A 25,315-nucleotide genomic window follows, 5' to 3' on the forward strand; every position below is an offset into this window, starting at 1 on the left:
AATATCATGACATAATGTCAAGAACTGGACACTGTTAAAAAAAAAAAAAAATTATTAGTGCAAATAATACAAATGAAGGCATGCACATGAATATGCTGTATTGTTTAAGCAAATTTAGCATATATAGCATAATCAAATGTATTATTATAATTTATTGATATTTGTTATTAAAAAGCATTGTTAACACCATTATATAAATAGTGGCCATAATATGATCTTTAGATCTTTACTGCCTGCTTTTTGTTGTGTGTGTGTGTGTGTGTGTGTTTGATGTTGTTCTGCTGTGTGCATGGGTGTGAACTGACCTGTGTGTTGAGGAGGTGTGTGTGTGCCTGACAGAGGAACTGATGTGTTAAACTCCTTTGTTCGGGCGGGTTATAGCACATTGAGATTGCATCAGATTTCAATTTACGCAGATGCGAGGTGCCAAGGTAAACGCTTCATTATCCGCTTGCTATAGTGCGAGTCGTGGCTTTTTAGGAAATGATGTGGGATTACCGATTTCAGCTTTCTCTGCATCTGTGGCCCTTCGCAGCAGGGGGCTCTGGCCACGTGTTCCCAGTTCCTGGTGCACTCTTTGGAGCTCTCAGAGGGATCCTGAACTTTAAAAAAAACGTGAAAGAGAGTTCACACATGCCCTCTGTGGCTCACACACACACACACACACACACACACACACACACGTACTTACCTACCAACACACGCAGTGAGGCATAAACACATGGAAATACGACCCCCTCTCATCTAGGACTCCCTTCGTCCCAGTTTTATTAGCCCTGCCAGCCAGGTGACTTTAAAATACCATTGCACTGCATTATGGGTAGTCTCACCTTCACTGATTCCGGTGCTGCACAAAAAAGGTTTGGGAAGAGCACGTTGTCCTCTAACAAATTCAATTTCAGATGACATGACATGACATGACATGAAAGCCAATGCACGAAACCCAAAGCAGATGCCAGGGGTTAAACTCCCTGCGTGGTCAAAGCGGCTGCGTTCCCCTCGGAGGGATTACAGTTCCTTCCACAGGCCGAGCTGGTAATGCTGATTTGTCCTTGGCGGGTGGGTTTGTTCATCCGGTGATGGAACCCCTGTCCAGGGCTCGGCCTTGTAGCCTTCTTAGATAAATCCAGCTCCTGTGTGACCCTGGCCTGGGTAAGCAGCCTTAGAGGCTGGACGGAAGCGTGGATACAATGGCGTCTTTTTTACTTTAACGAACAGCGAATTCTTTTCTAAGCCTTTTTAAAAGTAGAGGTCCGACGAAAGTAGTTGAATTACTGTATAAAGTTTGTGTGGGATTTAATGATAAATTGAACTTAAGCAGGCGTGAGGGCCAACATGAAAGTGTCATTGTGAACCACAGTACACACAATGAAATGTGTCCTCTGCTTTTTTTTTTTTTTTTTTTTTTTAAACCATCACCGTGTGGGGATGGTGCTCTGCTCAGTGGCACAACCACTGCCCCAATTTTAGTTAGTTCTCAACATACTAATAGCAGCACAGTTAGTCCAGGATGTTATTAATATTTCAGTATTGACCGATATTGATTTGTATTGGTTTTCGATGACCATCTGTAAAAGACAATAGATCAGAGTTATTCTATTTATTTCTGTTCAATCATCCAGAATTAGTACAGAGTTCCACCTTTGCATTCCATTTAATTTGACGAATTATTTGCATTCTTTCATGTTCATCTGCTCTTCAGTTCAGTTGTTCAGCCATTCTTGGCAATATGCTAAACTTATCAGAATTAATAGAATTCATTAATTCATTTGAAAGAGGTGAATGTTTGTCCGGTGATGCCCAAAGATGCTCCGGAAACGAGTGAGCCACCAGAGACCCACGTCTAAGAGACCCACGCCAGCCACGTTGCCAGCCCACAGCCCCGTGGATGCTCGGGCTGGTCGGGTTTATTTTTAGCAGTGAGTGGGCTCCGCAGATGCTAACGTGCAGTGCGTCACAGTACAGCAGCCCTCGCTCATCAAACCCAGCCAACAAACACTAAATATGGATGAATATGGATCAGATATAAAAAATAATAATAATAAATAAATAAACTTTTTAAGTAAACACTCTCGCCCACTTTCTCCTGCTCTGGTAGTGGGGGACCAGTGGTAGCTAATTCTCCACGTCCACACCCTGGCGTCTCGGGGTCTGTGAGTGTTGCATTACATTTCGAAGAGCCTACAAAGAAAAAAAAAAAATCATCGACAAATTGGACATTTGCTGAGATCCTGTTGACATTGGTCTCCGAAGAGGAAAATGTTCCCATCTTCACCGCACATTATGAGATCTTTACCAAACGAATCCTCAGCTTTCAGAGTGAGTGTGTGTTTATGAATGTGTATGACAAGTGTACATTTGCGCATACCTACTTTGTGGCTTTGTCCAATTCGGTTTAGCTGTGATGGGTTTGCTCACACGCAGTCTCAATTATGCCGATTATGATGTGCTGTGTGGTGATTTGTAAGGCTGAAATTTTGTTTCATTTCATGCTTGCGTGAACACTGAAACCCCTCAAGGAGTGGAAAAATTCATCAGGAGCTGTGTTGGTAGATCTTTGCTGTGCCACTAACATTCCTTGCAAGGCATGGGATTGATCTTGCCAGGCATTGAAAGAAAGGCCATGATCCACTTTTCAGGGCAATTTCTTTCTTTGGGTCCAATAAGGCATCTGTGGGATGTGCTGGAAGAACAAGTTCGATCCATGGAGACCCCAGTCACCAGATACCATGGCAGATACCTTCAGAGGTCTAGTGGAGTCCATGCCTCCATGGGTCAGGATTGTTTACCTCTGTGTGAACCCTCTGAGGCCAAAATGAGGGCTCGCCTTTAGGGAACTAACCACATGGGCCAACTCAACACAACTCTCAGGTTTGGATTCAATGGTCAGGTGTTGGCAACGGAACGTTGGATGTAGTAGATAGGATCTAGTACCCAGTCTGTGTATGGCCATAGGCTCCTGTGTGCTTCTGCTTCTGTAGGTCAGCCATTTAATAAAACGTTTCCGAAGGAACCATTGAGAAAAATGCTAAAGTGATTATCACATTTTTTACTATTAAAGTTTAACTTTTCGAACTGTATGAATGGAGGGAAGGAAAGGGGACAGCACACAGGCGCCACTCGGAGGCATGTCGGGCAAATTGGGTTACACTTCTACTTCCTGCATGAAGAAAGGATGCATTATTGGAGGTTTGAATCCTAGACCTGCCTGCAGTGTGTTACCACGGCGACTGCTGTAACCTTGACTGCCGTTTTGCTGATGAAACACACACACTTGTCACCTCACAAATAGAGAGACGTACACACACCCACGCAGGCATACCCTCTCACACTCGAAGACTTAAACACGTGCGAATGGCAGGAACTGACGCCTCAGCTCCATTTAAGATCACGCCCTTTAAATAATGCAGATACGTGTAGATACAAAATCACACACACACACACACACACACACACACACACACAATGCTGACTGCCTGCAAACACATGCACAACTCTGAGGCGTGCGGAGCCGTGGAGAATTCAGGCTGGAGGATAATTGGCCCCTTTGGAGAATCATTGGTGGTACACTGGAAAAATATCAATAATAAAACTAACATAGAAACCCATGGGCCGGATGTAAAAAAGCGTTTCCACAGCAACACAAGAATGAATCAATGCACCTGGATGACTGATTTATATCTATTTATGTGTGTGTGTGTGTGTGTGTGTGTGTGTGTGTGTGTGTGCACATCTGTCCTTGCTGTGAGGCCTTAATGTCTTTTTGCTGAAGGTGATCAGATTCAAGCCTTTTAATCTATGAAAGGCGCTTCATCAAAGACAAATTCGTCTGAAAGACACACACACACACACACACACATCCATGTGGAAAATCAGATCGCTTCTTGAATTTCAAAGGGATCTTTTTATATTAAAATGCTTAATGTTTAATCAATTGTGTACACGTTAGAATAAAATGCGGCTCTTCGGGCAGACGGGTCGGTCAAATCCGGTGTCAAAGGGCATCAGGATGTCAAACATTAAAAGTGAGAGTTCTGAGAAAGAGCAGGCGAAGAGGTGTGATGCGGAGTAAAACGCTGGAGTAATAAAGCTCCCGTGTTGCTGCTCAGGTGGTTTATCAACTGCCTCCGCGGTTTGTGGTTGAGGTGTGTGTGTGTGTGTGTGTGTGTGTGAGTGTGTGATGTGTAGAATATGTAGCTCCGTATAACTGTCAGCCTCTCTCTCTTTCACTACGCTCCCCACCCGCTGTCCTGTGAGCCAGAATGAATCGCGCCGTGGTTCTTGGTATCGTGTGTGTGTGTGTTTGTGTGTGTGTGTGTGTGTGTCAGGTTTTTACTCCTGCCCACTGGAGCGACAGCAGGCTGACAGCCTCCAGCTGACCACTGGTGAGGGAAGGGACAGTGGTGAGCGGGTGAACACCTGCAGTGTGTTTTTGTTCGTGACGTTCTTGATGTCACTTTTAATTCCACAGGAAGGAAGGTTCTGGAGGGCCTGGAATACACAGGCAGCAACTCACACTCTTCGCCGCACCTTAAAACCAAGTGTTTTCTGCTTATTTAATATTAAGGTTGGATCTAGCTTGTTAAAATATGAATTCAGGGAGGCCGGATCGATAGTTTCGGTAGTTTAGTTTGACTTGTTTTGTGATTGGATGCAGTCAGTGTTTTCAATTTAGTTTTTTTTTTCCATGTACAATGGTGCTTAAATGGCGTCTCTTCCGGTTACATATCCAAGTTGGCCTTTCACTAGTCAAACTAGGACAAACTAACACAAAGGGTTTGTGACGGGGCGTGAATTAGACGCTTTAATATGCTGTGCTCCACTGGTCCAGTGACTGGACCAAGGTTGGTCTGCAACCAGAAGAATTGCTTTAAAAGCCATTTGTCCAATTACGCTCCATGAAGAGGAAAAGGTCACTTTCCTTTTCAATTCTGTTGCACGGGAATTTCCAGCATGTGCTGATTGGGTGACATTCCATTTGTAAAGTCTGTCCTGATATGATTCCGCTGAATGCATTTATGCCATCGTCTTTCATGTAGTCATGGATACCTGCAATTTCCAACTGCATGGAATAAAATGAAGCGCTTGCTGCTGCTCCCACACGCAGTTGTCATGGTCTTCACTTCCCCCTAACATCAAACGCAACCAGGAACACTGCTGGTGGACCTGGATTTCTGATGCTGAGGCAGCGGACACAAGCAAAACCATCTAGCAAATGTTACATTTCACGGACATTGAAGAATAAAATAGGAATAGTTTTAAATCAACAGCTGAATTATGCTTGCAAGTATTAATTAGTCTTTTGTTTTTGTAATTAATTAATATAATTAATCACAAAATACAGTGCCCAAAAGTAAAGTGTGAAATCCCTAGAATTATGCTTTCTTATCCTCTCTAAATGCTGTACTGAATATAGTGGAGATGACAATAAAGTTTGCCTAGACAATATGTGTGACATCATCAACAGTAAAAAAAAATTATTACTGAAAAAACAAATATCCTAGGGAGGCTCTCAAGTACATAAACTGTTTATGAAAACCTGGTAAGATCCTATCGGCGCAAACCAGGAGGTAGAATTGGCTTTCATGATCTCACGTGAATTTGACCGAACGCATGACACAGTCTGTCTCTCTAGCCCCTGCTGTCCCTCTCAAGTACGTATTGGCCTATCGTCCCCTGGCCTTTCACAAGATTTGGATTGCAGGCGTCATGTTACCATTTATCCAAAGAAGGAAGTCCAGAGCGTGGGAGTGTTAAGGTTATAGATGGACGCTGACAGGATTTTAAACAGCTTAGAAAAGGGTGGACTGAAGCCTGAAGCACTCAAGGATTTTTGGGCCTCGCTTGTTTTTATTATAGAATATTTCCCGTCATAAACACCATCGTCTTTTTGTTTCCTTTTTTTGGGGGGTATGAGATGAATTGCCCACGGTATACGGTTTCATTTTTATCACACGCTGTTCTGCTAACTGTGTCTCCTTTGGAAGTCTAAAAGATTCATATCTGCTAAGCTGCATGATTAGGAAGTGTGAAAAATAAATGTACATTTCTTAATGAAATTCAGACTGTGCTGTAGTTACCAACAATAAGGAGTTACTTTCACATTCTTGTGTTGCAGGATGGTTCAAAGCAGAGGCAGGTGAGGAAAAAGACTGTGTCCTTCAGTTCCATGCCAAGCGACCGCAAGATGAACAGTACGGCGGCCTGCATCTCCTTCATGATGGAGGGCTGCGAGATGAAGAAGGTACGCTCCAACTCCCGCATGTACAACCGCTACTTCATCCTGGACGCTGACATGCGCTGGCTCCGCTGGGAACCTTCCAAGAAAGACTCGGAGAAGGCCAAGCTGGAGATCAAGAGCATTAAAGAGGTGCGGCTTGGGAAGAAGACTCCGGTGCTGAGGAGTAATGGCCTCTCAGATCAATTCCCTGACGAATTTGCCTTCTCCATCATCTATGGAGAGAACTACGAGTCTTTGGACCTTGTGGCCAGCACCGCAGACGTGGTGAGCACCTGGGTAATGGGCCTACGGTACTTGGTGTCCTATGGCAGGCACACACTGGACATGGTGGAACCCAGCCTACCCAGCTTACGTACCTCCTGGATCGGCTCGGTGTTTGAACTGGCTGATGTGGAGAAGCAGGGTTACATTGAACTCAGCCGAGCCATGCAGATCATAAAAGGTCTAAACCCAGGCATGCGGGAGTCACGGATAGAACTCAAGTTCAAGGAGCTTCAGAAAGCCAAGGACCAGTATGGGGAAGACATCAATAGTGACACTTTTGTGGAGGCATACTGTGAGCTCTGCACACGTCCAGAAGTTTTCTTTCTCATGGTACAGTTCTCTAGCAACAAGGAGTATCTGGACAATAAAGACCTGATGCTTTTTGTGGAGGTGGAGCAGGGTGTTGAAGGAGTCACTGAGGAGATGTGCCATGGTATCGTCCAGAAGTACGAGCCATCAGCTGAGGGCAGAGAGAGGGGTTGCCTCTCCATTGATGGATTCACGCATTATCTCCTGTCTTCTGAGTGCCATATCTTTGACCCTCAGCACAAGCGAGTTTGCCAAGACATGAGCCAGCCTCTTTCCCATTACTACATCAACTCCTCACACAATGCCTCCCTCCTGGAGGACCACTTCTGGGGTTCCTCAGACATCTCCAGTTACATTCGTGCTCTGCGTATGGGCTGCCGAAGTCTTGAAGTGGTGGTCTGGGATGGTCCAGACTGTGAGCCTGTGGTTTATGTAGGAAGCTCGGTCGCCTCTCAGCTTGTCTTCAGCAAAGTGCTGGACATCATTAACCAGTATGCCTTCGAAAGCTCAGAGTACCCTTTGATCCTGTGTGTGGTGACACACTGCTCTGTGCCCCAGCAGAGGGTCATGGCCCAGCACATGAAGAAAATCTTGGGTGACAAGCTCTATATGGAGCCACCCGGTATTGAGGAGCATTACCTGCCCTCTCCTGAAAAACTGAAAGGCAAAATCTTACTCAAGGGGAAATGTCTTCCTCCCAATTACCCTGATTCAGAAGGAGAAGTGACTGATGAAGAGGAAGGTATGGAGATGTCAAGGCGGATAGTTGGAGCTGAGGAGAAAGACCACCTAAATGGAATTGGATGCAAACGGCTGCTTGTGTGCAAGGAGCTCTCAGATCTGATATCACTCTGCAAGTCTGTGCAATTCAGGGATTTTGAGGTATCCAAAAGGGACCAGAAGTACTGGGAGATATGCTCCTTCAACGAGGTGGACGCCAACAGGTTTGCAAATGAGTTCCCAGAGGACTTTGTGTGCTACAACAAGCGTTTCCTTTCACGCATTTACCCCACACCCATGCGCATTGATGCTAGCAACATGAACCCACAAGACTTTTGGAAGTGTGGCTGCCAAATTGTTGCCATGAACTACCAGACACCAGGCCTGATGATGGACCTGAACCTTGGCTGGTTCCGACAGAATGGGAACTGCGGCTATGTGTTGCGTCCTGCGATTATGCGAGAAGAGGTGTCGTATTTTAGTGCCAACGCACGAGACTCCCTGCCCGGTGTTTCTGCACAACTGCTCCACATCAAATTGATCAGTGGCCAGAACCTGCCAAAACCAAGGGGCTCTGCAGCAAAAGGCGATGTCGTGGAACCCTACATCTATGTTGAGATTCATGGCATCCCAGCTGACTGCACTGAGCAGCGCACCAAAACCGTTTCTCAGAATGGTGACAATCCCATCTTTGATGAAAGTTTTGAGTTCCAGATCAACCTGCCAGAACTGGCTGTCCTGCGCTTTGTTGTACTAGACGATGACTATATAGGCGATGAGTTCATTGGCCAGTACACCATTCCCTTTGAGTGTCTGCAGCCCGGGTACCGACACGTACCACTGCAGTCACTTACCGGGGAGTTCCTGCCCAACACCACTCTCTTTGTGCATGTGGCTATAACCAACAGACGAGGTGGAGGCAAGGCCCAAAAAAGGGGCCTGTCGGTGCGGAAGGGCCGAAAGGCGAGGGAATACACATCTACTAAGACCACGGGGATAAAAGTAGTGGACGAACTCTTCAGAGCCTCTACACAGCCACTCAGGGAAGCTACTGACCTACGGGAGAATGTACAGGTAACGTATCTTCTCAATTAACTTTCAACCTCTTTGAGTTTTGTTCACTTTTCGTGGCACTAGACATGGGGAGAGTGTATTTAGGTAACAAAGTTTTCTTGATGTAAACGGAGCGACTATTTATAGAAATAAACAGATGAAATCAAGTAAGGACCGTTTGGTAGTCATCTGTATTTGTGACACACGGAAGAATAACTTTCATGATGTTTTAAGAAAAAGGTTTTAAATGCCTCAGCATACTTTCTTATCTTGGACTATTTAAATATCATCACAAGTCGGGATGGGAATCAGTGGGTACCACACAATAATCAATATATTGTGAGACAATCATGTAGCAATACATCACTAAGAGAAAAAAAACATGTACAAATGCAGGTATTCTTCATGTGTGTCATGAGCTAAAGTTTTAACAGCAGTAACTTATAAAGATCAAAATGCAAGAAACCCCTGTTGATCTGCAGTTGAACACGTTTTTGCATTTTTTGTATTGGTTGTGCAGCAATACGTCACAGCACACTGAGCTCAAAGTTCAACAAAAGCCAACTTTGTCCACGGTCTGTGGAGAAGCTTGCATCGCACCCCTTTGCCAGCGATTTAAAGTAGCAGGCACTATTATCAGATTGAAATATCAGTTTTGGTGCCAGCGTATCAATCACCGTACTGCTTGTGCAAGGACGATGCTATAACACCAAATGGATATTTTGTCCCACCCTTAGTCACAATGGCACAAGTGCAGGTCCCTTCTCCACCCTTTCTCCACTTGTTCACAGGCCATCATAACAAATGTGATCACCGTTACAGTCATCTTGGGAGCATGGCAGTTGCCAAACTACAGATAGATTATCAGCCACTTCTATGAACTGAGAACATTCTCCAAACCCTCTCCACATGATGTCTTGAAAGACCCCCCCCCATTAGTACTGGATGCATAGCCATTGTACACTCTCTAGTACAGAGAGGAGAATGTTATTAACCAAGGTGTCTAGAGGCAAGATGTAATTGAGCCGAATTCAATTACAATGTTCTATTAACTGTGGTACTATTTTAGAAAATATGTAAATGAATAGCAGTAATTAAAATGGTGATTAAAAAACACGAACAAAAGAGCAAAACTTTATTCATCACAAATTGAGCTCCATTTACCAGGTTATTTAGGCCCCCAGAGCACTTCAATTGGGAATGCCGAAAATGAACCAGTACAGATCTTCGGGCTGCGGTAATTATGCTACTTCATATTTACAGAAGATTCAGCACGCAGTAAATGACACAGCAGTGAGCTTAGAAAAACGAGAGCTGGTAAGAGTGTGGGTGGGAAGGGGGTCAAGAAAAGCCTACGCCGTGGACATTTTGTTCAGCAGAGTCTGGGAGGCAGTTAGGTTTGCAGACCCGTTGGGTATAGAAGAATGTTACAGGATCGGACCTGCACAAATCAGCATGATGAGAGGCGCTGGCACTGGTCTCAGAGCAGATTCTGCGAAATGACAGAAGAAGGTGTGTTAACTCCAGCACGACAAGAAACCCAAAACTTGTGCATGGTTTCCTTCTTACTATAAGTATAAGAATAACAGGCTGAATTAAAAGAACTTGCATGAACTTGACCGTGTGGTTAAACCCCCTGGAGTGAGACGTGCTTAATCTAGTCCGTGTCTTTGCTGCATACAGATTAGGCCTCACAGCAGACGCGAAACGGCCAAACGGATGTGTGTCCAATGTCCATATTAACGAAGGGCTCATTATGAATGAGGGGAGAGTCCCCTCGCACACCCTGCATCTTCGTTGGACACTGGCACTGAAAATGCCATGTATTCCAAGACTGATATGAAGACATTTGTATTCCGCTCTTTCCCCAGGGGAGCAATATTGTGTAACTGTTTCTGTATCTTTAAAAGTACACTTCAGAATATGCTCCAAGTTTTGGCAAATACCACCTGCGATAGTATTGAAAGACCTTGGTCCGTTTCTGTCTTTATGAAGTGGCTGAGATAAAGCCAGCATAGAACATAGAATTTCCATTCTCATTTCCGTCCACTCTGAACTTGATGACTTTCAAAAAGAGCCGCTGTCAATTTTAACACACGCACGTCTGAGCTCTTTCCACTGAATGGTGAAAATCCCATCCTTGCCGAACTGCCGGAACTGGCCGTGGATCTGGAACTAGACGATGACTACTATATAGGGAATGAGTTGGGAATCTGGAATGGCAAGTAATGAAGAAAGAGAATGGAAGGTAAATGAGAAAATAGTCCAGGAACAAGGTCAGATCAGATATACTGGAATGGATGTACTTAATTTAAACTGTAATTTTGTTTACTACGTCGCCATGTACATGAAACTTGTTATGAGGTGAGTTAACTGGTGCAGTTTCTGATCTTTACTAACATGGACAATTTTAAAGAATCAATAATTGTGGCTTTTATTATGACTAGTCGGTAGGTACGGGAACATGATATGATACTATCGCAATGTACTTCTTACAATAATCATCATCTTAATACTGCCCATTTAGCAAACTCAGCAAATTGCTGTACGTTCATTGATGCTGCGCTCATCAATGCATTGAAAATGCAGAACTTTATACCCGAATCTGGAAGCTGAAAAATATTACTCAAAACCACAACCTCTGGTTGTTTTCTGGTCCTCTCTCGCAACTTAACAAGTGAATTATCACCGTCCCCGCACACTGCTCACCAATGTTTCACTATGTCAGTCACTTCGCTTTCATCTGCAGCGTAAATCACGCGGCCACCGCCGGCTGTGATGAATGTGTCCAGTAATGCTAAACACGTCAATAAGAGCGTGTCGTGTTACTATGACAGATTTGCGGCTGCCAACAGCTTTGCGGATCCCACGACACGGGACACACACAGGCCGAGCTTGCAATTCGCGATGAGAAAATGCCAGAGAGGCTCCCACACCGGCTGAGCTGTGGCGCTCCAGGGACAGATAAAGCTCCAGCTGCTGATCCTGGATCAGGTTCTGCCAGCCCTGGAGTGAAGCAGAGCCGTTACGAGCTTACGGGCCAAAGTGATGCCGGAATGGTGCAGCGGGAAAAACAGGATGCCCGGTGAGCAGCAGCGGCTGCCGCACATCTCCTGCACCCCTCCTTCCTCTCGGCCCGCGCCCTTTCTTTCTCTTTTCCTTCCTCCGTGCCCTTTCTTCACAAACAAATGATAAAGTGTCTGAGACATGCCAGGCCTATATGTGGAGGAAGTGGTCTTTCCTGGGCCGTCTGGCTCAAGACCAATCCCTTCTGTGTGTGTGTGTGTGTGTGTGGGTGTGTGTGGGTGTGTGTGTGTGTGTGTGTGAGATGGCTAGTGAATTAGGGATTTAGACAGGAAGGGTTGTTAACCTCGGAAATGGAAGCGATGGCAGATGTGGAGAGAAAATGACAAAGAGTGAATGGCTGTCACTGGAAAAAAAGGATGCCAGTGATTGTGTGTGAATGTGTCTGTGGGCAGACTGCTTAACTATTTGTGCGTGTACGTATTTGTGTGTGTGTGTGTGTGTGTATAGACTTATATATAACTAAATAATCTTATTATAATCTTTATATGTTAATAAAAAGTAATCGCATCCCATACTTTCATCACTGTCTGATAAAGAAATGGTTCAATTATCAGTAAGGCCATCAGCGCTCGCTCAATTACAAACCTTTCTAACGCATGTATAGTTTCGTGGGTGTGAATTACAGCAGAAGTGAAAAACCCTCATTTGAAGTGTTATTAAGAAATATTATTTTGATCAGTTCTGGAGTCATGACTTTTAATATTAGGCTATTAAAATAATATTCTCTTGAAGGGCTGTCAGTAAGAAATATTTTGATCAGTTCTGGAGTCATAATTGATAATATTAGGTTGTTTAATCTTGTATAGATGTTATTTCATTGTGAAACAGTAAAGAAATCTGACATCAAACAGTACATTGGCCCTGTTCAGAGCAGGGGAGGTGTGGAAAGAGCGAGGCTGAGCGAACCAGACCTGGCGTGTAGCCCCAGGACCACAGTTCCAGCAGCACACAAACAAAACACCGACAAGCGCCCATGCATACAAATAATAACCACACTCACACACACACACACACACACACACACTTCAGCACAAGCGACGTCGACAGGCCCTCCGAGGGAGGCTATGAAGTCGTGGGAAACAGGCTGGCCGCTGACACGTTTACACCCCTGCCGTCCACCTTGCAGAAGTGTTGCATTCTGGGTCGTTGAGGTGTCATGCATGTTAGCCCTGTCCGTAAAAACGGCACTAATCTGGAAAGTGGCTGCTCGGGTTGAGGTTCGGGTTTGGACTGAAATAAAGAGAAACGTTGCCAGGACCAGCTGGTACGTGCTGATCACTGGGTTCGCTGGTCCAGCCAACATTCCACAGTCCCGAAACAGAACAGGAACTGGACAGATTCTTTTTCTCTTCTCTTTTTTTTTTTTTTGGTTTTGGGGGAGGGTGTTGGAAAGTGGCTTTTTTTAGACTCAGTAGGTTAACTCCACCTAATGTCTCAGTTCAGCTGGCAGAGGAACGCGTTTTTGCACACAGCACTGCCACCTCTTATTTTACCGCCTGTATTTCTTGAACAACTCGGTTATATATACGATTGGTTTAATCGAGTTGTTAATGCAGTCATGAATATATAAATGTGCAAGTTTTAATTTCGCTGTTTTGCTTTCCCAGAATGCCATGGTCTCCTTTAAGGAGCTGTGTGGCTTAGCTCCTGCAGCCAACATGAAACAGTGCATACTGACCGTGTCGTCCTGGCTGGTGAACAGCGAGCGCACGCTGAGGGTCACTGTGGACCTCACTGGGGCGTACCCCACCATGGAGGCTCAGGGGCCTGTCCCAGAGCTGCTGCGGAAGGTTCTCACTGCTTACGACACGGTAGGTCTTCTTTCCTCCTCTGCGTTCAGTCGGATTCCTGCCGTTGTAATGTCGAGCAGTTGTTATGAGGCGCCAGGTACTTCACACTCGGTGTCTTTAGTCATTCACCACCGGACCGCTCTGCATTTACTATATGATATGAATGTTGATGAGTGCTAATGAGAGCACTGTGGGGTTGTCGAATTTGCTGTATGTCTGCCTGGGAACACTGAGGTCAGCGCCGAAGTAATTTCTTTATTCACACCCTCAGTCATTCTCATTCTGTCTTGTCGTGGTGCGCCGGGGAGGTTAGCGCCAATTATTCAAATACATGCATGTGGATATGCACTGGAGCAGCCTTAATTAACCAATATGGCAGTATTCTAATGAACTTGCGTTTGTTTTTCTGTGATTATGTTAACACGATCATTTAAAGCATAAACCCAATATACAAAGAACTGAAATAGTACGATAACACGTTAGACAAATGTTTTGAAAATGCTGTAATATTCAAATAACAGGAAATATTATCCAAAATTCTAACTAAAAAAAAACATTTAAACAACTACAGGAGTTCATTTAGTTGGGTTAAGTATCAAGGTTAAAATTTTCTTCATATATTCATTACATATTGTTACAGATTTATAATACACGTGTTGGATATTTAATGAACTGGTCAGAAACCAGCGTGTGTGAGAGCGAGGGCCAGAGGTAGTGAAACTGTGAGTGTGAGAATTTTCTCGCATTGGGATGTCAGCCTGGAATAGTGTCACCCTGCCCACCCCCCTCAAACATCCCTGCCGGGCAGAACAGGGGGTCAGCTTCCAGTGTGCTGATGCTCAGTTGAAACTGTGCTCATGGACGTGTGTTTTTTTTATGTGTTTCTGTGTGTGTGTGTGTGTGTGTGTGTGTGTGTGTGTGTGTGTGTTGTCCATTATTTATTAGTTCATGGCCAAATAACCAGAAACGTGGAATTTTGTAAAAGAGAAGTTATTTTAAAAATGGCTTTGAGGATCACAACTCATCCACTTCACATGAAAACATGGAGTTTAGAGACACATTATTTAAAGCATATTATAATCCATATTACAGTGTGTGACTCTTCATTGTTTCTGCAGGATTATCAGGTTTTTCTTTTGCCCTGTGTAATAGTGTGACATTTCCAGTGTTCGGATAAAGAGGAAGTCGCTAGTGTGGAAGTTCCACTTCCTGCTGTGGCCCAGCTTAACTTCCGGTGTGCTTTTTCCTGCAGATGATCCAGACCAGCCGCACGCTAATCGAGTCAGCAGACGTTGTCCATGCCAAACTTACACAAGCACAACGAGCAGGTAACACACCTCACACAGCAGCCCTCAACACCATGCACAAGCGTTAATAATGACAGGTGGATGATGCAGGGTTACTGGAATCGAGAGAGGAGGAGCAAAGACTAAATAGGGTGTGACTATCCCCCCCTGGAGACACTCAGGGTTAAGTGTCTTGCTCAGGGATGGAATATTATTAAGTGGGGTTTGAACCTGGGATTTTGTGGTCGTGTCTTACTCACAAGGCCACAAGCACCCAATATTAAATGTGGCCCTCATGGGGGGTTGAACCTATGACCTTGGCGTTATGAGCACCACGCTCATAAGCGAATTGTCCCTGCAGGTTTGCTGATTGACTAAGCATGTGAAAAGAGACGAGGGTCGAGAAAGGGTCGTCTGTCCTCCCGGTTCCGTCCTCTGAAATCAGCGACGCAATTTACTCCCTATGGGGCAGATTTACTCACAGACGGAGGGCCGCAATCATCAGAGACACAAGACAAGACACAGTCGAAGACAACCGGGGCTAATTTGAGCTTGATTTGATCTTGCAACTCCGATGACAAGAATGAGAAACTGTATCAGACATGTCCAGGAATGCTAGCTGCAGTCTGGAGGAAGTGCTCATGTGAGTTGTTCTTATGCAACAGAGGACGTAATCGATATTTTACTCGGACATTTTCGATCCCACTCGGGCAGCCACTGAGGGAATTGAGCAGGATAAGGTGAGAGTGGCGTGCTAGACCATGAGGTCTCGCCATGTGCTGCGGTGCTAGCGACAGGTCGTACTCGATATTTCCTGACATTGCGTGACCTTGTGCATATTATTAAGATTCAGACTGCTCACGGTACACAATCCCCTCACCTCACATTCAAATGCGCATTGAGCAAGGTATGTTTATGTGTAGAAACGTGTAGTCCCGAATAATTGGATCAAAATTCCGTCTATGCCCTAGATGGTATATATAATCTAAATAAATAACTAAATAAAATATACCCAGTAATTGAAATAATAAGCACACAGGCAAGCAGAAGCCAGAAATATCCTGTCTTTAGTGCAGCGTGTTTGTGCTAGTCCATGATGAGCAGGCAACAGCAACACACTGGGGATCAGACACATGCTAGAACGTGAGCTCATACAGACACACACACACACATACACATTTTTACACATTTGGGAGACTCCAGGCAATAAATAGGCAGCAAGTGTTTACTTAACCAGCATCGCTCTTCACGTTGTTTTTATATTTTTCACCTTTTGCAAGGACCAACAATTTTTTTATGCCATTTATCAGATGCCCTTATCTAGAGCAACTTAAAATCAGCAATTACCGTAATTTCCGGACTACAGAGCGCATCTATATATAAGCGGCACTTGCTCATTTTTAAAAGAAAAAACTAATTGTACATACTTGTCTGTAAGCCGCAGGTGTCCCCGTTGAAACATGAGATATTAACGGAGCAAGATGTTACAGGCACGATTTATGAAATAAATGTAATATCCATTTACAGCATTTTATCCACAACTACATACATACTGCAAATGTTTTTTTTTCAGCGCTTTTAACAGAACTAAAGTATTGGAATTGAGCAGCCTGAAGGTATGCAATTATTTCGTCTCACAAAAATACAGGAACCTACCAGCAAAAGTCATTGATGCCGAGCTTACAGTTAAGCCGTTATATGTCGTGCCTCACTGCATTTTTGAAAAACAAACCCATCGTTGGAGTTTGATCAAGTCGGAAAGGTGTGTTTACTATTGATTTTGGGCTGTTGTGGGGTGATGGTAAATTCCCACTGACTGTAATGTAGTGCCATTTCCCCGTAAAGGCACCTCACAACTCACTGTTACTGCTTGATGTACAGGACACTGGTGCACTTTGGGAAGCAGATGTCATGGGCGTATCCAAGTCAATTTTGACTGTGGAAAAATCTGACTCTGCTCTTTAATAATCCGCGCATCAGGGGAAGAGCCAGAGGGTAATTCTCAGCCAAAATGCGTAGTGGGACAAAAGGGGTCTGCATATTTATAGACGAGGTGTCAGTGCGGAATCTGTACCACTTGCACAGTAAGTTGGGGTTAGGGGTAGTGAAAGTGAAGTGATTGTCATTGTGAAACACTGCAGCACAGCACATGGTGACACAACGAAATGTGTCCTCTGCATTTAACCATCACCCTTTGTGAGCAGTGGGCAGCCGTGACAGGCGCCCGGGGAGCAGTGTGTTCAACTCAGTGGCACCTTGGTGGTTCGATATTCGAACCGGCAACCTTCCGATTAGGGGTCTGCTTCCTTACACCACTGCCTCTGGTAGGGTCAGATAGGGTAAGAGTTCATCATCACCTTTGCTCCGTTGCTTATGTTCAACATCAAATAGGTTTATTGCCTTAAAATACTGTCATCTCATTTATCATTTTGAGGATCTGAGAAAATAAGCAGTGCAACCCCATTTTATCACATTAATCACATTCTGTTCATTGTTTTTCATATTATTTTGTTACATTTTAGACTGTTATATTAGACTTGAATTCTCACCCTACCTCTGAACGTAACCTCAGTCAGTACATTGTCTTCCCTGAAATTTCATACATTCACACCTTGAGATTCAAACAGATATTCGAAGAAAAACACGTCTGGGACGCTTCAAGATTTCATTCATGCTGCTGCTGCAGAAACATTTTATCAGAAAATATCCTTTGTCAGAATGATTTTCCGAACCCATACATCTCCCCAAAGTTAGAAAAGGGAAGAATGAGGGGGGAAAAAACCTTTCTGCTGGTCTTCCATCAGTCTGACACCCAGCCTCTCAGCGAGCCGCCCCCGGAAGTACAAATTGAGGGAGATACACTGAAATGGGAGGGAGATTCACCAGCATCTTGTGTGTGTGTGTGTGTGTGTGTGTGTGTGTTAACGGTCAGTGCGGGCAGGCAGAAAATACAGATAATAAAGGCAGCGGACAGAACAGCAGGGAGCTGGACTGCGAGCGGATGCGGGCTAGATGGATAAGGAGGTGGTGAAAGAGATTCCGAGCCGAGTTAAGCAGAGGAAGACAGACGGGGCGCGTGGCGTGTGTGGGCACTGAAATGTGGGATGGGATGAAACGTGAAGGATCATGGGGAGTTTTTTTTTTTTTTAGTGCCGCTGCCCTGCAGGCGCAGTCCTGTATTAAAACAGAGGTGCTGAGCGGGGTGCCATTTCACACTATTTCAGATAAAAGCTTTCAGATGAACCTGGGAGGTGACGATGGACCAGTCAGGTTATTAGAGACAAAAAGCTTGAAGAATCACCCTGAGGTCACATCCTCCTTCTTTCCATCTACATGCCCGCCACCGCACACAAACGGATCGTTTTAAAATAAAACCACAAACGTCACCGTTGTCACCATGGAGATCATGTCAATCTCTCTCGGTCACTTATGCTACAGTGATTTGTCATTAGACACACACAGAAACACACACACACACACACACACACACTCGTTTCAGACCCAGAGAGGATCTCTGTGCTCAGGATGCCTCCTGTAGTTCGATTAGTCCAAATGACACCTTTCAGTGTCAGATGAGACACAGCCGCCACACACCTATAATCAAACGCAAATATTTTACCTCCATTTTTATATCCACTCCACTCTGTTCTTCCCAGACACACACACGCATACAGAGACAGTTACATACACCCACACACTGAGACATTCTCTTTCTGCTGTGTGTCCCTGTCTGTCTGTATTTATGTGTCTGTGCATGTAGGTCTATATATATATGAGTGTGTGCGAGAGAGAGAGAGAGAGAGAGAGAGCGTATGAGTGTAGTAGGTGTAATGGTGTAAATTTAGAGCTATAAACACTCATCACGGATGCGTACAGGCCTGCCCGATGCCCACTGCCCCTCACACACACTCCTTGAACAGCGAGGTGGTGAGGATGAAGAAGAGGGCATCAGGGTAGCTGAAGATCTCTGAGGCTTTTGGAAAGTGGAACAGAGAGTAGGGAGGGTGGAGAGCTGGGAGTGAAGGTGCTTTTCCTACATACTCAAACCCCAACACAGTTACTCAGTGGAGGAGATGGTGTCCTTGAGAGTGACAGAGTGTGGGTGTGTGTGTGTGTCTCTATGTCTATGCATGTCTGTGTGAACATGCATGCGTATATGCATTGGTGTGTGTGATTGTGTATGTGTATTGACCTTGCTGTAAGCTGCAGTATGTGTTGGTCTGGAATGGCAAAACTCTCTATTGTGTGTCTGTGTGTGTGTGTGTCACCTACAGATTTTTACACTTATAATGAGACTGTTCTCTAGCTGATGAATTGAATGATGTGGGAGCGAGTGTGTGAGTCACATTCTCGGTTCTGTAGGGGCAGATTGAGGTCCATGTGAGAGCGGCTCATCAGTAAGTGCTGAATGCAGCGGCTCATTAGTGCCAGTCCACTGCTGAAAGCCTGACAGCACTCACTCAGACAGCACAAGGTCACTAGGAGTTCTGAGCCTCTCTCCCCACTGCTGGCCCGTAGCTGCGATGAAATCAAACGGAGTTCAACAAAACAGATTCTCATTCCAGGACTTGACTTTCACGAGGACCTGCATCGGATCGGAGCGAAGGAGGGCCTTAAAGGCAGGAAGCTCCAGAAAGCCTTGGAAAGCTACGCCTGGAACATCACTGTGCTGAAGGTACGTAAAACTCCGCCGACCGGCCTAATGGTTTCTCAGATTCGCAAGACGTGACCTGTATCTGAGACTTCATGCTACTTTTGATTACAGAAATTCACAATTATGATGGGGGTAGTTCAAAGCATTTAATGGACTTCTATGGACAGAAGGCCTGCATATTTCATCGAATTCTAATCACAATCACAATTATGGCTGCCACAATTCCATTAAGATTATCGTTGGTGATATTAACATTTAAATATCAACCACCAGGGGGCGAACAAAGCATAGACTGAGCGGCAACCTCAAATTGTGACGGAGTGAGACGCGCACCTGCAAGAAAGTGTCCCTTACTTGGGGTTGAAAAAGTTGCCAACCCTAATAGATATATACACCATAGATATATTCACTAGATGTCGCATTCAGCATCTCAGAAGGCGTCAGTACCGCTGCTATATTTGGACGGGGTTCCCAGCTCATTCCATCACGCTTCTCTGATGGTACGAGTGAAAATGCTCGGCTTTTGGCTGTAATAACAGTCGTCTGGTCGGAACAACCTTGAACCTACAATCCTACAAAACAACATCATGGTAATTGGATGTTGGTACATTTTTCACCGTACTCGGGAGATGCAATCTGGTTGTTCATATCCCCGCATTGTCACGTCCGTGGGCTGACGGGGGAATTGAAGCACACAAACGGGACATACTGGATATTAATATACACAACAAAGGAAAACCGGCACAAGGGCCAAAAACAAGGAACCAAACAAAACGAACCCACAGGCGTGTGCCGAATTGCCAGGAGCTGAAAACAAACATTAAGTAAGTACCAGGGTCCACATCAGTGTCGCAGCGTTGGTCTGCTGCCCAACAGGTCCTCGTAACAGGGCTCCCACCATGCCCGCCTGTCCGCCTGTATGTGTCCCCAGCTGCACCCAGCCGTGACACGCATACACGATTAGAGATTACTATATGTGTTTTTGTGCCCAAGTGTGCCAAATATATTGAATTCTTTCATTTCTGGCAAAATTCATAAAGGGTATACATGCAGCAGTATCCCAGAGTACTCCATGTAGCAAAAAGGGCTTTCTATGTTCAAACGCAAACACTGGCTACTGACCATGTAATCGGTGTCACTGATGGGGAGACTAGAAGGACTAGAAGATGGCAGTAATCTCCAAAGCTGTACAGTCACTATGTGAAAAGTGAAAGTGGAAAAAAAAAGTGAATTATGCAAAATTCAAACCATCAAGTAAAGTGGCATAGCTTAAACAGACATGAACACAGTTCTGCGAGATGGACCGTGTAGAACGAGACGAGCCCCAGCGGAGAGCACGCAGCAGGTTTCGGGGTGCAGGTGGAGTCGGTCGTAAGCACTGATTGGATGGGAGGCAGTCGTAATGCCGCTGGCGATAACCACCTCCCCGGCTCGCAGCCTAAATCGCACGCTAATTAATTTGGGCTGATTGATAATTACACTGTTAGCTTTATTTCAGGCCTTTTCCCCTGTGCAGAATACAGCAGAGTGGCAGACACACACACACACACACACACACATGCACCTCTTTCAGGAAATCTCATGCTTTTTTTTTTTTTATCTGTGTTTATCATCATTTTAGGATCTTTTGATCTGTTTCATGTACATGCGGTTTACAATATGTGGTACATAAAAACGTCTGAAATTAATTCCCAAACATTATTCTCTCAATTTGAAATAAGCCTTATTAAATATATGTTAACAGCAAGACAATATACTGCATTTTTAAATTATCAAGTACACACATATATATATGTATATATAGATAAAGACATTGTTAAATTTACATTTACCTCATTTATCAGACGCCCTTATCCAGACAGACTTACAACCAGTAGTTACAGGGACAGTCCCCCCCTGGAGACACTCAGGGTTAAGTGTCTTGCTCAGGGACACGATGGTAGTTAGTGGGGTTTGAACCTGGGTCTGCTGGTTCATAGGTGTGTGTGTGTGTGTGTGTGTGTGTGTGTGTGTGTGTGTGTGTGTGTGTGTTTTATATATATATGTTATTAAAGTGTGTAATCAGGGTGTTGAACTCTGACCACTGACCAGTACTCCGTCTGACGGTCTGATGGACAGTGTATGTGAGGGGTGTGGTCTTCCCGCAGGCAAACACGCTATAGAAATCCTGGATTTCGGGACCGCTCTCTGCGGAGTTTTCTCTTGTTTATCTGGCGGGTTCAGTGTATATTTAAATCGCCCGTCCCACACTGCAGCAGTCCCAGTTTAATGACCAGCCGTGTCCCGCCTGCGCCGCACTGCAGGCCTAGTTACAGTCCGTCCTCTGGACCACTTGTGCCGGTGATGATTAACTGTCACTGTAATAACGACAATAACACTTATTATCGGTAGCATCACCCTTCAAAGGAAGCATTTCATGTGAATTTTGAGCAGTCTGTGGCGGAGTGGCTGTGGATACCGTATGACCTTCACAGAACTTTGCTACTGCAGTCTCCTTATCTTTATGTTGGCCAATAGCTTGCAGGTGTGAGGGAGACAATCCAGGGGTCGTTTCAGGGACGTGTTGGAACGCAGTTTCAGTGACCTCCTGCCATCCTGCGCCTGTACTGCGTCTGATGCGCAGCTGTGTCGAGTCGCTGCTTGTCCACTAAACATCGTGGCCACAATGTTTAATTTATCCGATTTTACACGTATAATTTATTCATATCATGGTGCAGCTCTGCAGTGCTGCAATTCAGGTCAAGAAGGAGCGGCTGCTGCTGCAGCTGGATGTGGTGCAGCTGCACAGACCCACCCATGAACAGAAGCAATGAGGGGCAAAATGGTGTGTGTGTGTGTGTGTGTGTGTGTGTGTGTGTGTGTGAGTGTGTGTGTTTTAAGATTCTGTACTTCATTTGAATTCAACCTCACAGCTAAATTTTATTCATTGAATCGTTGGACTGCTTTTACACGCACAATTAACAGCATGTCCCATTTAAACTCTTTTCTTCCCACTTTGTGTGTGTGTGTGTTGGGGGGGGGTGTATATGAGCTAAATATAATTAATGAGTTACATTCATTAAAACCTTCTGGAATTATTATATTCGGACCTTACATGCTGTGTTAGGGCGACACCTGCTGGCTGAATTGGCGAACTGAAGCTTCTGTTTCATTTCTCCAGTATGAGAAACCAACAAATATCTGCCGTGTACGCTGAAATGGCCCAGTGGAGATCCTGTGGGGCTGCTGCACAATTTCAGATTTCAATTTCATCAGAACCTGTGAAGGTGAACTGATTAATTCCTCTCTCTCCCCCAGGGTCAGGCTGACTTGTTGAAGCATGCTAAGAGCGAGGCCATGGACACGCTGAGGCAGATTCACTGCGCGGCCCAGTCGTGCGGCCTGGCGAAGAACGGAGCCAACGCGCCCCAGGCTCCCCCTGCATCCCCTCACGTAGCCCACACACTCCGCCCCCCTCCCCTGCACGCCATCCCTGAGGCTGAGACGGCCGACCACGACCCGTTCCCCTCGCACTGACCCCGCGTGCTCGCTCTTGCCCTTTCATACAAAACTAGAGGCAAGCCAAGGTCAGAGAAGGTACGAGCTCCTGTTACTCGACCTTACGTTCTACGTATGGGTTCAGTTCTTTCACGTCCTCCAGACTTCACCCCAAATTGTTCATACTTCACATTTCTACATTTTTATATATTTTTAACCTCCGTCCATCATTTCTTGCCACTGCACATGTGTGTGGGGACACAGCAGCAATTTTGCATTTTTTTTTGGTGAAAGCTGAAGAGAAGCTCTCAGCACGGACCTGTGAACTACTGCTTTAGCACACAAACTGTGAGAGAAGATGACACAATTCGGATCAGTTCACACACTCACACACACACACATACATACACATACACATATAAACAGGATGTCTGGAAAACTCTGCAGCTACTGCTTTAAAGTGAATAGCCTGCCCTGCTACACATATGAGGTATTCTTTTCGTCCCAGATTGTACTACTAAGCTCAGACAGTGGAGTAGTGAGGGAGCAAGTAGTAGTGTGTATCTGCATTGATGTCAATCAATAGGCTTTTTTTTAACCCTGCAGAAAAGAATGTAACAGGACCGAGGAGAATACAGAAAATAACAGATTCTGCTGCCAATCAAATACTAAGTCAGCAGTGGGTGCATCACACCACAGCCCATAACAAAAGAAAGAGCATTAATCCACCAAAATAAATGAAAAACACACGTTCAAGACTAATAAATGGACAGTCGACTGTCTGGCTACGCCTAAACATTGACGACCTGCTAATTATTAATATTACTGTTGTAATTATCATTGTTATTACTGTCATTAGGCTTATTAATATATAAAAAAAAGGAAATCTTTTTCTTAAACCGGCACTAGGTAGACAGTGACCTGTCTCTTGTTTAGTGGCTTGGACACCTGCTGGTGAGGGACGGGGTGACGGAGAGGGTTGGACTGTTGATGCACTTTTAATAAAGCTCTGTGATGAAGCCTGTATAAAACGGTCATAAACACTGGACGGTGGAACCTTTCAGAAGCAGCGGGTGCCAGGTTTATGACATTAATTATGTGGGCTTTACAGATACGTTCCTCACTGTAATGCAGACAAGAGTATTCACCAGTTTGATGTTCCCAAATGTCTGTAACGTGTGTGTGATCATATTTGACCTGTCGGTCTGTTTCTGGTTCAGGTGGAGACATAGTCTCTTTTGTAAATAAACACATTTGGGAGTACTCAGTCAGCGTGAATGTCCCGCATTTTTTTAAAGAAATATGAAAGTGGACCAAATGTGCTGTACAAGGTGGGAAATCACGAGGACAAGAAGGAAAAGGACTGTTTGACCTTTGATGTTTGACCTGAAGAATTCAATTAACATAGCATGCCAGTGATTTGAAGAAATAACCCCTCAAGATATTCTGTTATAATGTTAATGGGATGTTGATGAGGTCAAAGTGACCTTAACCAGGACAAAAAAATTAGTAGTGAGGTCTGTACAATGGTGTTTATTATTTGTATTATCATTGGGAATTCTACTAGATTCCCTACATTAGGCATAGAGTAGCAACCAATGTACATTTCTATATGAAATGAAAATAATTCCACAATTGTCCAGTGGCCATAATAGCCAATGTGGCAGTTTCATAGAGATTCATAGAAATCATAGAGAGATTCTGCACACAGACAGGCCCACAGCATCTGAATGTCTGGTATATGCTGAACTAAAACCTGATATAATGTGTAATGTGTATATGACATTTTGTTTGCCAGCCATGATTGACACTTTACTTCCTGATGATGGTGTGCATAGTAACGGCTGGCTTTGCTAGTCTCCAAGAATGTATTACCCTATTATTTGACACAGTGACCACAACATAAAAGTGACAATGTAAGATGTGCAATCTGATACTGAACCCAAGAAACACAGAAAAAAGTGTTTTTATGAAGTCATTTTATAACGGGACATGTCTGTAAGGATGATTGGCAGCTCTCATCCACCCTACTTCCTCATTTTGGACGATTTCAACCGCCTCCTGCCCACAGCAGCTGTCCTTTCGTCCCTCTTTTTTTTGCATTATACTCCTTTTAATCTTTCAATCTCTGTCTCTGTCTGAGACAAACATGCAGATCAGAGCTTTTATTCAAGAATATTGGAAAACTATTAAACATGATGTTCATAAACACTCCCAATGTTGTAAATAAGGACACAAAAAATTGTAGTATTTTAGTACCTTCACTCTGAATATTTTCCCTTTGCCTTGTTCTCACTGTATAATTTCATGCCAATGTACTCACTCACTTTCCATAACCACTTGGTTCTACTCAGGGTCATCCTGGGACACTGAGGGCAGGGCGCACAAACACACACACACACACACACACACACACACACACGATTCACTCACA

General features: G+C 44.6%; 1 protein-coding gene across 2 annotated transcripts in view; it reads left to right on the top strand.

Moving 5' to 3' along the window:
• The window catches only part of LOC114793925 (inactive phospholipase C-like protein 2), a 49,070-nt gene extending 24,921 nt beyond the window's left edge, over positions 1–24,149 (top strand). For both annotated transcript variants that reach the window (XM_028986097.1, XM_028986098.1), the window contains exons 2-6: positions 6,119–8,608; positions 13,282–13,485; positions 14,717–14,792; positions 19,316–19,425; positions 22,702–24,149. In XM_028986097.1, the coding sequence (XP_028841930.1) occupies positions 6,119–8,608; positions 13,282–13,485; positions 14,717–14,792; positions 19,316–19,425; positions 22,702–22,920 (3,099 nt within the window). In that variant the 3' untranslated portion in view covers positions 22,921–24,149. The remainder of the gene's footprint in view (positions 1–6,118; positions 8,609–13,281; positions 13,486–14,716; positions 14,793–19,315; positions 19,426–22,701) is intronic.
• Positions 24,150–25,315: the final 1,166 nt, after the last annotated feature.

This window comes from Denticeps clupeoides, chromosome 7 (genome assembly GCF_900700375.1).
Source record: "Denticeps clupeoides chromosome 7, fDenClu1.1, whole genome shotgun sequence".
Classification (NCBI taxonomy): Eukaryota; Metazoa; Chordata; class Actinopteri; order Clupeiformes; family Denticipitidae; genus Denticeps; species Denticeps clupeoides.